The sequence below is a fragment of the Coloeus monedula genome (assembly GCF_965178545.1).
Source record: "Coloeus monedula genome assembly, chromosome: 8".
Classification (NCBI taxonomy): Eukaryota; Metazoa; Chordata; class Aves; order Passeriformes; family Corvidae; genus Coloeus; species Coloeus monedula.
In genome coordinates this window covers 38,206,823-38,222,778 of record NC_138788.1, presented here as the reverse complement: position 1 = coordinate 38,222,778, position 15,956 = coordinate 38,206,823, and the positions used below count along the sequence as shown (strand labels likewise).

Genomic DNA, 15,956 nt, shown 5'->3' with positions numbered 1-15,956 from the left:
GCAGCACACACAGAAATTGGGCAATTTATCCCCTATTTACATGGGAAAAAGGGGGATTTAAGGAGTACCTGGGGCCCTATGGCACAAAGCCTGGAGGAACACACCCTAATAACTGCCATGTTCCCCCAAACCCAGCTGGTTGCTGTCCTGGAGGCAGGACAGGCTCTCTGGCTACTCAGGGAGAGGGGCTGAGGGTTTCCATGGACTTCCAGCAAGGATCAGCTGAAGCAACCCCTGATGTAGTCAGAGGAATAACCCTGGACTGGCTGTTTTCCCTGGCTTGCTAGACGTTTCCTTGCTTTTAAGCCTGCTTAGTTTTTCCTTGTCCTTCCCTCCAAAGAAGGAAATTCTGTTTGACAAGTTTTTGCCTGCTGGTGCCCAGGTTTCCTGGTTTTTTAAAGGATTTGGAGATTTCCATTTTTGGGTTCTCTGGGATGCCCAAGAGACCCTCCAATCCTGCTGATACAGCAAGAGGAAGGCTCTGATGCTTTATGAGAAGGGAGACCAGAGGAGACCCGAGGGCTTACCTTGTGCATGTGGCCTGAAGGACTATGACCAAAGAATGAAAGCTAAAGAGAAAAATAAAAACAAAAATAAAAACTGAAAAGGGGAGGGAAGAGAGGAAAAAATGGAAGAGAAGAAAGAGATTAAGAGTTTACAGTGTGTTTAGCTGAGAAATAGGCTGTGGTTACAGACAGAGTGCAACAAAACTCTCAGGTGAGAAGAAATATGGAGTGTGAAGTAAAGTCCAAGTGCTTGGGGCTCAACTTGGCTCATGAGAGTTCCTGTGTCCCTTGGACTGGTGACAGTCCCTGCCCCTCTGAGCCCAGCCAGGCACAGCCACGGGCTCAGGGCAAATGGTGGGGGGAGAAATATCAGCTGAATTCTCCTGACACCTCAAAACACCCCAAGCCCAGCCCTGCTGAGGTCTGGGTTCAGTCTCAGGCACTAGCCCAGCTCAGCCCCTGTTGTACCTGACCATGGCCATCTCACTGGAAAGGGGTGTGTTCAGCTGAGGGCAGTTCTGGGGTAAAACACAACAGTTTAGGCTGACTGGAGACAGCTCAGTGACACGAACCGTGGCTGCGGCTGCAGGTGAGGGAGGAGAGCCGAGCCCCTCATTCCTGCTGGGAAAGGCTGCTCCATGCAGCTGCATGTCCAGGGGCTGGAGATGGGAGGGAGGGAGCAAAACTCCCAGCTCCCTCCCCAGAGCTCCCGTGGAGCTGAGCCCTCGGCTCTGTCCCTTCCCAGGGCGATGGGCCCCGTCCCTGCTGAGCCCCGTGTGTGGGATGGCGCTGGCGGGTAACAGGAAGGAAGGACTCAGCTGGACCAGTTCACCTTTCCTCCTCAGAGGGACTGCTGCAAATGCAAACTGTTTTCCTGGAGCTGTCCCCCTTTCTCACTGCACTACACACATGAGCTCTCTCTAAGGTTGTTTCCTCGGCCCAGGTGAAATGGAGGATGGTCATGTGCACACACAGCAGCTGTTCCGTCTGCATGACCTTACCTTTTCCTCTAACTCTTTTATCTGTCTTTTTTGGCCTTCAATTCTTTCTTCTAGCTCTTTAATTCTCTGTCAGATTTCAAATAAAAAAATATTTATTAACCAACCAAATACAGATGTACCCAGAAGATGCATTACTTTGGGGGACATAAATTGTATGTGCTGTGCTTCCACCAAAAATAAATTGGGTATTAAGTTGTAGGTGAGTCCTCTGTGATTGTCACCGTGTGTGACAAAGTCAGGAAAAGCACGATGCCCTGTGTGCAGGGTTATCCAAGGCCAAGCAATGCCTACCCCAGGCCCAGCCAGTCTGGGACAGCTCCAGCGGGAGAGGCCGGTGCTCACAAGGCCGTCCCTCCCCGAGCCCCGCCTGCCCTGCCCTGCCCGGCACCCACCTGCTGTGCGTGCTGAATGAGCTCCATCCTTTCCCGCAGGATTTGGGCGTCCCTCTCCCGGAGCTCACTCATCACCTGCCGCTTCCATTGCTCCACGGCGCTCTTCAGCTTCTCCTTCTCCTCTTCTGAAAGAAGTTCGGAAATTTTGGCTCCAGCTTCTTGCTGCAGGGCATCATAGAGCATGGCTTCTAATTCCAGAATTTGCTAATCAAAAACAATATAAAGCTGTCAGCTCGACCTTGTCCCTGGTCAGGTGAGGAGTCTGTGAGGAACTGAACATCTGACCCTGAAAGGCAATGGGAGCAGTGGAGGGGCTGTGTGCTGAAACACAGAAAACTCCATCCAAAGGGAAAATACTTCAGGCTGCCTTCATCCTATGGGGCTCTGAGCAGCAATGGAACTGGGGCAGCCTCGGGGCCCAGCCTAGTCTGCCCCTCAAACATGTGGGAGTCAGCTTCTCCTTCCTGGGGATGGCAGATGGCCGTGGGGAGAGAAAGGAAAAAAAGTAAAGGAAGAGGAAAGGGAGAAGGGAAAAGGGAGAAGGGGAGAAGGGGAGAAGGGAAAATGTAATTAGGAAAAGGGAAAAAGGAAACAGGCTCATAAAAGACTCATTTTGTGAGTCACAGGTATTTTTTACATGTAGTTTTCAGTCCCTCAGTTCCCCTTTCCCAGCTACCCTGCTATCCAGCAGAGGACACAGCAGCATCAGCCCATGCTCCTGCCAGAAGGAAAGACTCCCTGCCGTGTGTGTGCAGCATTTTGTACCAACCAGTGGAAAATGCCTCATTGGGAAGACATTCCCAGCACTTCCTCTGGCAGAGCTGTCAGCTCCCAGAGGGTCTATGCCCAAGAAAATGACCCTGTCCTGTAGCTGGGCTCTGCTCCTGCCCCACAGGCAGACGGATGCACCCTCTGGATTCCCTGAGATGGAGAAATGAGCAGGAAATGGGCTGGCCACACTTCCCTGGGGTCACTGAGCCTGGCACCCTCCTAGGGCAGGTGGTGTTGCCAGACAGTGTCTCCTGCCTTGGAATCCAAGATAAAGGCTGTTCCCCCAGGCAAGCCAAGAGCGAGCTGAAATCTATTTCAGCAACTTTGATATAAAGCAGAAGAAAAGGCAGCAGCTGGTGGCACCTCTGCACACCCCCTCCAGAGCTGGTGGCATCTTGCAAAGCTCTCCATGGCCTCAGGAGAACCCCACTGCAACAGAATAATGGAACTGGTGAGGCTGGAAGAGTCCTCAAAGTCCCCCACTGCAACTGTCCCCCAGCAGTGCCAAGGCCACCACTAACCCATGTCCCCAAGTGCCACATCCACATGGCTTTTAAATCCCTGCTGGGTCTGTTGTGATGATTCAGCTCAATTCAAAATCACGTTTTCCAGCTGAGGCTGCTGCTGGTGTTTGCTCACTGGGTCTCTGCAGAGCCAGGACAGCAGAATGCTCCCAGCAGAACAGTGGCACATGGCAGGAGTTGTGGTACTGATGGTAACTAACTGATGGTAAGCGTGGCATCTTCGTGGGGAAGAACACCTCAGAGCTCAGGAGAATATTCTGCTTTTCCTTTAAAAAACAACACCAACACCTCGCTAACCTCGTCCCAGCAAAACGCTGCTATTGGAGACCTGGATTTCTGCCGGGCCCCAAGCCTCAGGGACACAACCATCAGCCCTCTCTGGACATATTGACTTGTGCAGGAAGAAGGGCAAGGGGACCCTCCTGGTGTCCAGAGCAGCAGCAGTGTCAGCCAAGTGCTCCTTGGAGCAGAACCCCCTGCAGCAGCCAAGGGCAGAGAGAGCGTGCAGATGGCTTTAGTGGTTCTGGCTGCTAATCTTGTTGGCTCTGCTTCAGGGGGGATCATGATTAGCTGCTCCTCATCTCTGGGGGCACAAAGGAAACATGGAAGTGAAGCAAATTTTATAAAGCGAAAGAGCTTTTTCCACTCAAATTCCAGGGCAGAACAAAGCTTCCTTGCTGCTTTCAGGCTGCATTTGTGCCCTGGAGCAAAGCTGTGCCTGGGACATGCGTGATGCCTTCAGAAAATACAGGGAAATGGAAATAACCCACAGCCCCCTCTGCATGGGCTGCACACTCTTTGCACTCCCTGCTTCCCATGAGCAGACTCAGCCTTCAGCTGCACAAACTGCTTCTCAGGACAGCTCAGGGCAGAAGATCATGGAATCACAGAGTCCCAGACTGGGCCTTAAACACCATCTTGTTCCATCCCCTGCCATGGGCAGGGAAACTCCACTGTAAGCTATTACAGGGCTGAGACCATGGGTAAGGAGCCTTGTGTACTTTCCAAGGTTTCCACTGTGCCTTGGTTCCCAATATAGCTCAGCATTTGGCAAAATCAGTCTTAAAAATCACCCACAGGACAGAAAATGTATGGAGCAAAAGCTCCCCCAAATGGTTTGAGACACAAGTAGACAACAGGATGCACAAGGCATAAATACTCATTGCTCCTCAGAAAGTGTAACTGTGCTCTAGGTTTACATAGAACTGAAAAAATGAGATAAATTGAAAGGAAACTTTATGCCTTTTGTGAATATATATGTAAGTTTTCTCTCATTGATGGAAACAAAATGGCTAAAGACTGAAAAGATGGGTGAAATGCCTTAGGATCAGCTAATGATGAACCTGACTTAAGAACAGTTTCATTTCACATTTACACATCCCAGAATATCTCCAGCTGCTCTGGTTACAGAAGCTGTAATCCAAAATACAGGGGAATGTCTAGGCTAAAATATAATTTTTTTAAAAGTAAGACAAGTTACTGAAAATCTCATTTCCTTATCAGTCCTCTACTGAAACTCTGGCCGAATTAAAACTCGTGTTGAGTAAGTTAATGTTCAGGTCCTAACCCTGCAAGGGCTACCAAACCCAAGGAATTCTGTTCACGAGGAAGTTGTGGTTAGCTCAGGGTGCAGAGGATTTGCTGAACTCTCATCCCATGCAGCCCTCAGGGCACTCCACGAGCAGCACTGCCCAAGGCAGAGTTTCCACAGGGGACAGAGCACATGGTGAGTTAGTTAATCCAGGTGTCCCAACTCAGTCAACATTGACATCCCTCACCTTGTGAGCCTGGTCCAGGGACTGTTTCCTGAAGTCCAACTCATCGTCCAGGTAGCCCTTTTGCTTGCTGAACAGCTCCTGGGGACCAAGGAAGAGGCTGTCAGTGACCACCATGGCCCCAGTGCGATGTCCCCTCCCTGTCCCCTCCCCTGGCAGCTCCTCCCTGGTACCTTCTCGTTCTCCAGGTCCAGCATCTTCTGCTGCAGCGCAGACTCGGTCACTTCGATCTGCTGGAGCCACTGAGGGAACAGAGAGCAGAGCCCAGCCTGAGCACAGCCCGTGGGCTCAGCCCCCTGGGACTTGGGGATGTGTCAGCACACAGCAAGTACTACTTAAGTAACAGAGCAAAATTTACTAGACCATTGTATTTTTATTTTCATATGCTGTAGATGGAAAAAAGCCATATTTCAAAGCCTGGCCCTTCCCTTCTGACATTGCTCTGCGAGTTCAGTAACATTTTAAATGAAGCATTGTCCGTCTGCACTGCTGCCTTGTTACCTTTAGCTGGACAAAGCCCAGTTAATCCCACATAAAGCACCATGGCCTTTGGTGTGGAGCTGTCACCTCCCTCACCAGTGTCTGCTCAGAGGGGTCAGATCTTTCTTTCAAGACACAAAGGTGCCAGGAGGGATGCTGTGGTCATTACCTTTTCAGCCAGCGTGAGGACAGTCCTGGCCTGGATGATGACCACCTGCTCTTCATTGGTCAGGTTCTGCACCAAAAGCAAAGCACAATTACAACAAATCCCTACTTGGGCCACTGTTGTATGAAATATATCTGAAATTAAGTATGTTTGAGGAAAAATAAACTAAGGCAGAGAAAAATAATATTGTAATGCAACATGGTTGTAAAAGCTATTGTCACTATTCATTACCAATCCTTATCATACATAATTCTTCCAAAATTCTCGTATGTACCAAAAAGAAGTGACACTGGATCTATTTTTACCCAACAGGGAATAAACACACATTTACACAGGACAAGATCAAGCTCAGCACAAAGAGCCATGGGGAGAAGAGATGCAGTGTTCCTCCCATGCACAGTCCTCACTTTGTGCAGCCAAGTCATTATTTTGGGAAGCATTTTTGAGATGTTGGCTATGCCATCCATCTTCTGTTGCTTTCTCAAAAAAATCGAAGTACTGGAACTGGGCTTTGCATTTCATCCCAAGCTTCAGTGCGACCACAGGTACAGCAGCAGAAGGGAATCCCCTCGGCTGGGCCTCGCTGCTGTGGGGAGCCTGAGTCAGAGTCAGGGAAGCTGCTGCTCAGGGGACTGTGGAGAGCTTCAGTTTAGGGCACTGCTGGGACAATGGCAGTGCTGTTCAGGAGGGACTGAATCAGGGAATCCTGGGATGATCTGGGTGGGAAGGGACCCCAAAGCCCACCCAGTGCCAGCCCTGCCATGGCAGGGACACCTCCCACTGTCCCAGGCTGCTCCAAGCCCCAATGTCCAGCCTGGCCTTGGGCACTGCCAGGGATCCAGGGGCAGCCCCAGCTGCTCTGGGCACCCTGTGCCAGGGCCTGCCCACCCTCAAGTATTTATAGTTCTGGTACTTCCAGGCTGTCCCCTGGTCCTGGGGATGGTGTTTTGCTGGTATCCAGCCTGTCCAGAGGGAGAGCTGGGGCAGCCCAGGTGCAGAGCTGTGAGAACAGTGGGGACCCTTCTGCAGCCCTGGTGCTGTGTGGGGTCTCCCAGGAGGAGCCTGGAGTGGCTGAGGGCTCTGCTCTCCTGGGCCCCTCACAGCCCTGGGGCTCTGCTGATAGAGGAGAGCCCAGGAAAAGACACACAGGGATGTATGTGCCTTCCATGTACTTAACTGGATGTGCAATTACTCACTGCCACCTGCTGAAGGAGAAGCCCTTTCAAGTTTCTTATTATTTGCTTCTCCTTTTCACTCTGCTGTTTTAACTTCTTGTTTAATATCCTGGTTACTATCAAGGGCTTATGGGTTATTAGACCAACTCAAAGCACACAGCTGCTGAAATGCAAAAGCAAAGCAAATGCAGAGCAAGCAAATGAAGAAACCGTGTGTGAGCAGTGGCCAGAAAACACCAAACACCAACATTATTCACCAACTAACAGAAATCTGAGAAGCAATATGGTGACACCGAGCCCCTGTGTTTCACTCTTCAGGTGGTAGCAAAACCTTAAAAAGCCAGAAAATGCTTCGCTCGTAGCCCAAACCAGAGGCAGGACAGGCTGTGCAGCACCAAACCAGGCAGCTTTGCTCACTTCACATGAGGACAGGTATTCCCCAAAGCATGCACAATTTATTAAAGGAACATACACTTACGGCGTTATCCCCTAAAATGTCCAGCTTTTTCATCAGCTCTGCTACCACTATGTCCTGACAAGAGAGAAATGGAGAAGCAGGAGTCAGCACAGAGCATCTGGTTTTGCTCAGGGAGAGGAGGATAGGAAAGGAGAATCCCTTACTGTTACACCTTCTGCCTCGCAGTACACCTGCAGAGGGCTCTTCCCCTCTGTGAAGGGGCCGTGGTGGAAGTTGATGGCAGGGGACCGTCTCTCCCTCTCCTGAAAGGACAACAGATCCTTGGTTACCCACTCTGGGGTGTCACACCAGAATGCAGAATGCTTTGCGCTGGAAGGGCCCTTAAAGCTCACCCCACTCCACCCTCCTTCCACAACAGCCTATCAACATCACTGGTGGTGGCCCGTGGGTGTTTGGGGTTTTCCTCTTTTACCAGGACTCTGCACAGAGCCCTTTGGCCTCCCTCCCTGCAGAGTGCCCCTCTCCAGCAGCCCCGTTCCCAAACCCGCTGTGCCCAGCCTGCACAGCCCGGGCAGGACTGGGGGTGCCACACGTGCTCACCTCCAGCTCCAAGATCCTGAACTCCAGCAGCTCGTTTTGGTCCTTCACGTCCTGGACATCGTGTTTGAGACGAGCCTCCTCGGCTTCCATCTGTTTTATCTGCCAAGTGCACAAAGCAACACGTCCTTAGCACTGCGGGCAGCAGCGTTCCCGAGCCAGGGCATGGGGGCTGTGCTGGGAGAGGAGCTCCAGGGCTGAGCCCACCACCCTGGGGCAGGGGCAGCGCTGAGGGTCCAAGCCCACCCTGACCTGTGGGGGGACACAGGGCTGACCCCCAGGGCCACTGTCCTCGTGCAACCTTGCAGCAGGACACACATGGGGCAACAGGGAATGCCAGAACCCCACTTTTCCCGCAGGTTTATACAGATCTTGTATTAAAAATGAATTCTTTCCAGCAGGGCTGTGCAATACAGATCAGAATATTGAACCTTCTGCATCCCTCAAATACAAATATTACTTGAATAATACAAATAGAAAAGCTGAACACCTTTTCCACCAGTTCCTGATTTCTTCTGTACAACGCCTGCTTCTCCTCAATCCACTTCATGTCCTTGGGAAGGAAATGAACAACACTGTAGGTGAAGCTGCAACGTTTAGCACCAGCACAGCAGCAAGTATTTCACTGAATCTCACATACACACAGACAGAATAATGTTACATGTGAAATTTTAAGTCCATTACTTCCTAAAATAGCTTCCTAAGCTAAACTTGCCCATATAATTTTAACAGCTCTGTAGTATATAAATGGAATAAAAACATTCCAGTGATTAAAAAACTCTTTCAGGTAAAATCTGGTTTGCATTAAAAGGGATATTCCAACTATGTGTTTACTATCAAATTTCTATTTTGCTAAATACAAATTACATATTTCTGCAGATCAGGCAAACTAAACTTTGTTTGGAAGCTAATCTCTTAGTCTGAGGAATATATAAAACCCAGAAATCCCAGAACATTGTTTATCAGCAAGAGCAACAATAAAAGGTTAAACTGGGAAGGCAATGATGAAATGATTAAATATTATTTTATAGTTCTCAAAACCATTTTCTGTTTACTTTTTTCTTTTTGTTTTGGTGTTTTTTTGTTTTTTTTTTTGCTTTGTTTGGATGTTGGGGTTTTTTTTTTTGTCTTCAGAAGTGCTACACAAGCTGTGACCAGCCTGGGAACATTTCTGGTTCCCCAGCAGAGAGGTGGGGAAGGGGCTGGAGTCAGCATTACCTGTCCCTGCTCAGCCAGAGCCTTCTCCAGGTCTTCTATCTGAGCCTGGGATCGGTGTATTTCTGCTTGGAGCTGCTCACGTGTCTGTGGGATATGAGGGAGAAAGGAAACAAACCAAAAACCCCATAAATAACAATTCAAAAATAAATGAAAAACAGAAATAAATCAAACTTTCTCCAAAAGACCAAAGCTAATGCAGATACAGAAAATATTTAAAACACCAAATGTTTTTAACAAATTATTTTGGCAGAAGAAATTTGCAGCTGAGCACAGAGTATCAAATAATCAAATGTAATCAAATCAAGTCTGGGAGACAGGATTAATGATTTTGAGATTTAAGTCAAGATTAACAAAATGGCAAAGCAGGGCTGGCTCCTCACAGCTGGTCATGGCAGGCTGCAGCCAGAGCCTCCCTTTCTCTAGGAAAACAAATGAAAATTATTATGGCACAATTCTGGGCACACCTGGTTCCTTAAATTCGGGGCATATTAAAAACTCAGAACAGACCCCACATGACAAACTGGCAAATTTCATTGATCTTTGTGCCTCTAGTGCCTTATCTATGACTAAGAACCTTATCTATGATTTAGTGATTTAGTGCCATATCTATTTCATACCCATGGGTCATTTTTTTACTACATTTGTCGCTTCCTGCTTATTTAAATAGACACCACATTCCTACATGTGTTTTCTGGAGAATAAATATAATTACTGTTAGCTGTTTTATTTGTTACATACTTTCATAGACCATTTTCCTTCCTTGAACCATTTCTCTGCTATTTATCCTGTTATTTACATGGAAAGTGATCTTGTTTGCATGACCTACACTGCTGCCTCCTTTGGGTTACTATGGAAAAACTAAAATCAGGTCACTTTTACAGCTGGGCATGCCTTGGCTCACTGTGATTTTCTTTCCAAGTGCAATCCCTAATGTTTCAGAGTAGATGTTCATTCTGGGAACACTTTTGGGAATGTCAGTTTTCATGCATTACGCCCTGACCCACTCTAAGTGTTCCTGGATAACATCTTCACAGAACAGATGTGGGAACAAATTAAACCTCTGCAGGCACATTTCTCCTGTTAAACAGGAAGTGTGTCCCTTTCCTGACTGCACTCACCCTTGCAGGCTGGGCATGACACATCCTGCCAGCCCTTCAGAGAGTCATGGAATGGTTTGAATTGGAAGGCACCTCAAAGCCCATCCAGTGCCGCTCCTGCCATGGCAGGGACACCTCCCACTGTCCCAGGCTGCTCCAAGCCCCATCCAGCCTTCCATGGACACTTCCAGGGATCCAGAGGCAGCCACAGCTTCTCTGGGCACCCTGTGCCAGGGCCTGCCCACCCTCCCAGGGAACAATTCCTCTGTACTCCTTGTAACACACAACAAACTCATAACAAAAGCAACACTTCAGGCCAGCTGTCCAGAGCCACAGGGACTGTGTGAGGCAGACGAGCAGACAGAACAGCACAGGGCACTTTGCAATTTAATTAACAGAAAAATGTCAGCTATAAGCCTTCTAAACATTTTATGAGAAATCATGTAATCTCTCAGAGCCCAGAAGGAATTAAAGACCATGCATTATATATTTAAGGCTATCTGAACTAGTTCTGTACAGAAAAAGAGCTTAATTTCAAGGATTTCCCATTAAAAATTCTCCCTGGATTTCCCTTAAACTGATCAGAGGTGAAAAGACCCAGCTGCAGCAGTGCAGGATTCTCAGCAAACCCTTCCCAGAGAGGCTGGCGGGAGCCGGAGCGCCCGGAGCCGCCTGGCCCAGCCCCAGGTGAGCTGGAGAACAACCTGAGCAAGCACACTTGGATCCCCCACCCACCCTCACAATTCCAACCCCTTATTTCCATGTAATATAAGCCATGTGGACCTTAACTTCTCGTTCTGCATCCAAGGTGCCCCCGACCTGCTCCTGCAGCAGGGCGTAGGCACGCTGCAGGGCCTGGTACTCCATCGTCAGCTGCCGAAAACGCAGCTCCGTCTCCTCCTTGGCCATGCCCTGCAAGCAAAAAAAAAAAAAGAAGGGATTAGGTTTGTTTTCTCTTAAAAGTGCCAAAATACCACTTTTGTAATGCAATTTGGAAGCACAGTACTAAAAATCTTTATTAAGTGCCCTGAAGCTGCTTCCCCTCCGTCCTCTACACATCTCTTGCACACACTTACCTCGAGGAAATGCAGTATAGAAATAAAAAGATAATCCCTGGCTTGGAAAGACAAAAGCTTACTTCATATAACACACTAATGACTGCACCACCCTTTCTTACCATAACAGGGAAAATCATCACGTTAAAGGTGAAAATGCAGCTTTCTTTAACAACAAAAGGTTTTCAATTTGGAAAGGAAGCCAAGCCTGACAGCCTCACTCAATTATTAAAACACGACTCCAGAGTTAATAGTTGTAGAAGTAGTGACAGCAACATGAAAGGAGCCCTTCATCTTCTTCACCCTCCTTACAATATCCAGTATGGAATGCTTTCATGTCAGGCTGGCCGGAATATTTCACTCAACATGAAATGGAATTACATTGATGGGTGCATGCATCAACTTCCCACGAGCTGAACAGGGGAAAGAATGTCAATATAGGAATGAAAAATAAACAGGCTCATACATACACAAACACATTCAGATTTCCTGCAGTGCAGCACACACCTGGTAACCATCATGTATCTTTCATGATGGAATTCTGCAGGTTCCCTTTTAGCAGATCTAATTACACACCTGCAGCCAGCACACCATGAAAAGGCTGTACATCATCAGTGGCAATTTTTGTTTATTACAAGATTCTTGTTAAGCCCAAAGCTGTGTAATGGTCCAGTGATCTGACACACACTGGGGAATGCATTTGTAGGGAAGCCCTGGCAAATACACGGAATAAGCGCTTTAATTTGTATTACATTTGTGTGCTCTGCTCTCACAGCCTCCGAACAGCCCCAGCCAGGAACCAGCCTTTCCCTGGAGCCCAGAGCTTCAGGGGAATGTTCCCTTCTCCTTATACAAACACAGACCTTACTGCTCTGTGCCGAGCTCGGCCTGGCCCAAACTACACGTGCCAAAATCTGCAGCCAGCCTCAGAGTGAACACATCTCCCAAGGGTTGTCCAATTACTCATTAGACCTACAAACCTGCTGTAAATTTAATATTCTTAGGATATGACATTTCCAGCTTGGCTAGAAGTTGTGAAGTTACTGAAGACCTGAGATTTAGAGATACTGACCAATATGCACAGTACCAAATTGAACATAAATGTTTAATTTTCTGGTCCGAGGTGACAGAATGCTAGAACAGTATGACAGAACAGAAATGGGAGATAGAAATGATGGAACGGACCAGGAATTTCCTTAAAAATCAGCAGCAAGGTTACAACCAAACCAAGAGAGATTTCTGAGGAGTACCTCTTCCAGGTCGTCTTCAGGAGTGCAGGGGGTCTGGTCAGTGCGGTCAGTTTGGTAGGAGATGGAGGAGCCATCGGACTCCAGGGAAGCCTCCTCGTCGTAGCCGTAGAACGTCTCCACCACCGGCTTCTGACGAAGAGGAGGGTCAGGGGCCCGGGGAGCAGCCCTGGCACCCACAAACGCGGCACCCCGGGGCCTGAACACGGGCACCCGCAGCGACCTCGGCTCCAGGGTGCTGGCAAGTCTCGCTCTGCTGCTCTTCGACAACTAGCCCACTCCTTACATATGTATTTACAATATCTTTCACCCCACCACAGAGCTCAAATGGGACCTAAAACTATTTGAATCCCTGAATGGCATATCTGAAACCTCCCAGGCTCTGCCTTTTTAAACACATTTTCCTTCAAGTTTCTCTATGGCTAAGCACACTTTTTGAGTGTTCGCCTCAACACGAGGTGAGACCTGTGCACTGAAATGCGTTTTAATCCACTGTCATCACCAATGGTGTCCCTCCTGTCAGCACCACAACTTTCACACGAAAAGTTAGATCTTCGAAAAGTATTTTACTTGAAAACTTGAAGTTAATCACCACAGCAATGTGTCTATGGTTTGAAGAAATCCAGTTTCCCACTCAAAGGTGCTTTTTGTTTAAAAGAATGATGGTAAAGAAAGATTTACTTCAAATGCTTGGAAGTCAAAGACAACACTTCACAAATCTAAAGATATTTTTAATTGATGATTTAAAAAAACATATCTAGAGTCTGGCCTTTGGTTTTAATTTGCAGTGGCTAACTTTTGAAGGAAAATCACAGAATCCCAGAGTGTGGAAGGGACACATCCCACTGTCCCAGGTTGCTCCAAGCCCTGTCCCACTTGGCCTTGGGCACTGCCAGGGATCCAGAGGCAGCCACAGCTTCTCTGGGCACCCTGTGCCAGGGCCTGCCCACCCTCACAGGAAGGAATTTCTATCCCATATCCCATCTAACTCTGCCTGCTGGCAGTGGGAGGCCATTTCCCCTTGTCCTGGCAGCCCAGGCCCTTGTCCAAAGCCCCACCCAGCTTTCAGAGAGACAGAACGTGACTCCCTGGAAGGCCTGGATGTGATTTTCAGGATGACAGGAGTTATCTCCCATCGACCTCAATTAGTTATTCATAGATTCATTAGCTCCAGCCTCACTAATTCTTCATCTGTGGATCACAGCACGCTGGCAGTCCCTTACATTAAACCTTACTGTGTCATTTTAGAGCTAATATTTACATTAACACCCTGCCAAGCCCTCATTAACCAGCACTCCCTTTTCCCGGAGCTCTAACCACTGCTTCTCTAACCAGCAATTTTCACATGTTACTAAACTCCATCATGAATTATTTACAGCATGCACATGTTTTCAGGCAGCACCATTAGAAGATCATTTGGAGATGTGTTAATTCATAAAATTTGTCTCCTCTTAAGACAACCACATCCCACCAAAGTCCCACAGGGTAAATGCAGAGCATGAAAAGGCTCAGAGTGCTCGATGCAAACAAGTCCCCTGCCCCTCCCAGGTTTTTCCTGAATATCCCAATACAGTCTGTGAATGTCCTTGAACTACATCACCCAAGTTTAAGTTTAGGACCCAGCTGCAGACCCTTAAGGAGAACCTTCCTATGGCCCTGAGGTGCTCTGAGCACCCCAGCACTGTCCATCAGCACGTCACCATAGAAGGTTTTGGTTTTTTACCTTAGGAATTCTTGTCATTTTTTTCCTTTGCTTCCTGAACCTTAGCAGCTTATCACGTTCCTGCAAGAGTCAGAGATATGTGTTAGCTGTTTGCAGAGAGCAGTTATTTAAATTAACCATGTCAGTACAAGGAGCCATTGGGGAAGCAACAGACAGGAAGGTCACTGCTGGCCACTGTCCCACACTGTCACCAGTCCTGGGTTATTTACTCCCACACTTTCAGGTTTGCCATAGACAACTGGAAATTGCTCTTTATGTCCATGAAAATCAAACTAAAATAAAGCTGATTATAAGCTTTATACTGAGAGCTTGGGTGTCTCCTTGGAGCTGCTCCGTGGGTGACCATGGCACTGCAGGCTTCGCTCTGGCTCTGCTCCCGCCCCTGGCTCTGGTGCCTGTTGGTAGCTCTAGAAGGTGCCTCTGGAACCCTCACAGGGAAGAATTTCTTCCCCTTTATGGAGTTAGGTCGATTTTTTACAGTACTCAGAAAAAAGTCTCTGTTCTGGACTTGCAAAGCCCAGGACTGCAGAGAGGGAGGCTCCAAAGGGGAAACCCTCAGATCTTTCCTTTTACCTGCTTGGTACAAGGATGTGGTGACATTGTGGACACTGACAGTGTGCTGCTCCCACAGCCTGGTGGCCAACCCCAAAGCCAGCAGCAGTGGCCGAGGACAGTTGAACACTCGTTGCTTGGCAATGGGAACAGCACATCCCATCAATACCCATCAGTGGTGTAACTCACAACAGCCCTGCTGATCACAACGCAGGGATGGGGCGGGTAAGGGCAGGGCTGAGCACACCCCAGTAGGGGTGACACAAAGCCAGGGGTAGCCAGAGTGAAAAAATGCAGTTCCAAGGTGACAGAGTTGTCCTGGAGATGGAGACACTCGCTCTCGGCCATCAGGGCAGGTGGTGGGATTAAAGCTTTCCTCTCCACTATCACTGTGCTTTTCTCTGGTGAATAACTGCTGATAAAAAGTCTGCTCTGAGGAAGTCCCTGTGTCAGCTCACTGCTGAATGCAGATGGAAGGGAGAATAAGTATTATTGTACCCTGCCTGCCTTCCATGAACAGCAATTGAAAGCATACATAGATGAGGATGAAGTTCACTCTTACCATGACACTCTTCACATAGCCAGCTGTCTCCAGGGTCTAATGAAAAAGAATGAAATAATGTCAGTAAGTGGACAGGCTTAAAAAGAAAGGAAAGAAATAAAAGTTATTTTTTAGAGACGTATTATGATTTTGGTGTTTTCTGTTTCCAAGGATTGGGAACATGGTAACAAGGAAGCAAAACCCCAAGCCCAGGATTGTGGACCACCCCCTGTACACAGGAACCTTTAGCCCCAGTGGTGTCTCCAGCTGAAGGAGCTCGGACACTTTCCCTCCCAGATCTGGCCACCAGCACATCTAAGGACATGGTTCTGCCATGGCAGGCCAGTGCAGACTGAAAGGGTTTTCCCAAACAGCACACCCCAGATAGCCTGTATTACTACTAAGCACAGAAATGCCTGCCAGGTTCCCCTGCTGCCCACTGTGCCCATCAGCTCCCAGAGCCCAGTCAGCTCCCAGAACCTCGAGTACCCCTTCCTTGCTTCCTCTGCTCTTCCCTTGGTCACTCTCACGTGAGAACAGCAGCCTTCCACTTACCTTGGAGAGCTCATCAATGATGTTTTGCTGCTCAATAACTTGTAGTCTCAGGAAATCCACTTCTCTTTCTTCCTGGCTGTGGTCAAGGTCATTTAAGGAGCTTGGTCTCCTTATTGCTCCAGTTCTTTGCCTCTGGAACCCAAAAACCACAGGGCAGAGGAGG

The 15,956-nt window shown here is 48.3% G+C and overlaps 1 protein-coding gene across 18 annotated transcripts in view; it reads right to left on the bottom strand.

Moving 5' to 3' along the window:
* Positions 1 to 549: 549 nt before the first annotated feature.
* JAKMIP3 (Janus kinase and microtubule interacting protein 3) overlaps positions 550 to 15,956 on the bottom strand; it is a gene marked incomplete at both ends in the record, with an annotated part of 28,206 nt that continues 12,799 nt past the window's right edge. For 4 of the 18 annotated variants that reach the window (XM_082285625.1, XM_082285627.1, XM_082285616.1 and 1 more), the window contains 16 exons: positions 550 to 600; positions 1,508 to 1,573; positions 1,900 to 2,103; positions 4,973 to 5,050; positions 5,143 to 5,211; positions 5,619 to 5,684; positions 7,263 to 7,322; positions 7,412 to 7,510; positions 7,809 to 7,907; positions 8,296 to 8,358; positions 9,024 to 9,107; positions 10,904 to 11,032; positions 12,426 to 12,554; positions 14,146 to 14,205; positions 15,260 to 15,295; positions 15,794 to 15,925. In XM_082285625.1, the coding sequence (XP_082141751.1) occupies positions 550 to 600; positions 1,508 to 1,573; positions 1,900 to 2,103; positions 4,973 to 5,050; positions 5,143 to 5,211; positions 5,619 to 5,684; positions 7,263 to 7,322; positions 7,412 to 7,510; positions 7,809 to 7,907; positions 8,296 to 8,358; positions 9,024 to 9,107; positions 10,904 to 11,032; positions 12,426 to 12,554; positions 14,146 to 14,205; positions 15,260 to 15,295; positions 15,794 to 15,925 (1,425 nt within the window). Of the gene's footprint in view, positions 601 to 1,507; positions 1,574 to 1,899; positions 2,104 to 4,972; positions 5,051 to 5,142; positions 5,239 to 5,594; positions 5,685 to 7,262; positions 7,323 to 7,411; positions 7,511 to 7,808; positions 7,908 to 8,295; positions 8,359 to 9,023; positions 9,108 to 10,903; positions 11,033 to 12,425; positions 12,555 to 14,145; positions 14,206 to 15,259; positions 15,296 to 15,793; positions 15,926 to 15,956 lie in introns of all 18 variants that reach the window. The other 14 variants (XM_082285626.1, XM_082285628.1, XM_082285617.1 and 11 more) reach the window with 10 other exon arrangements.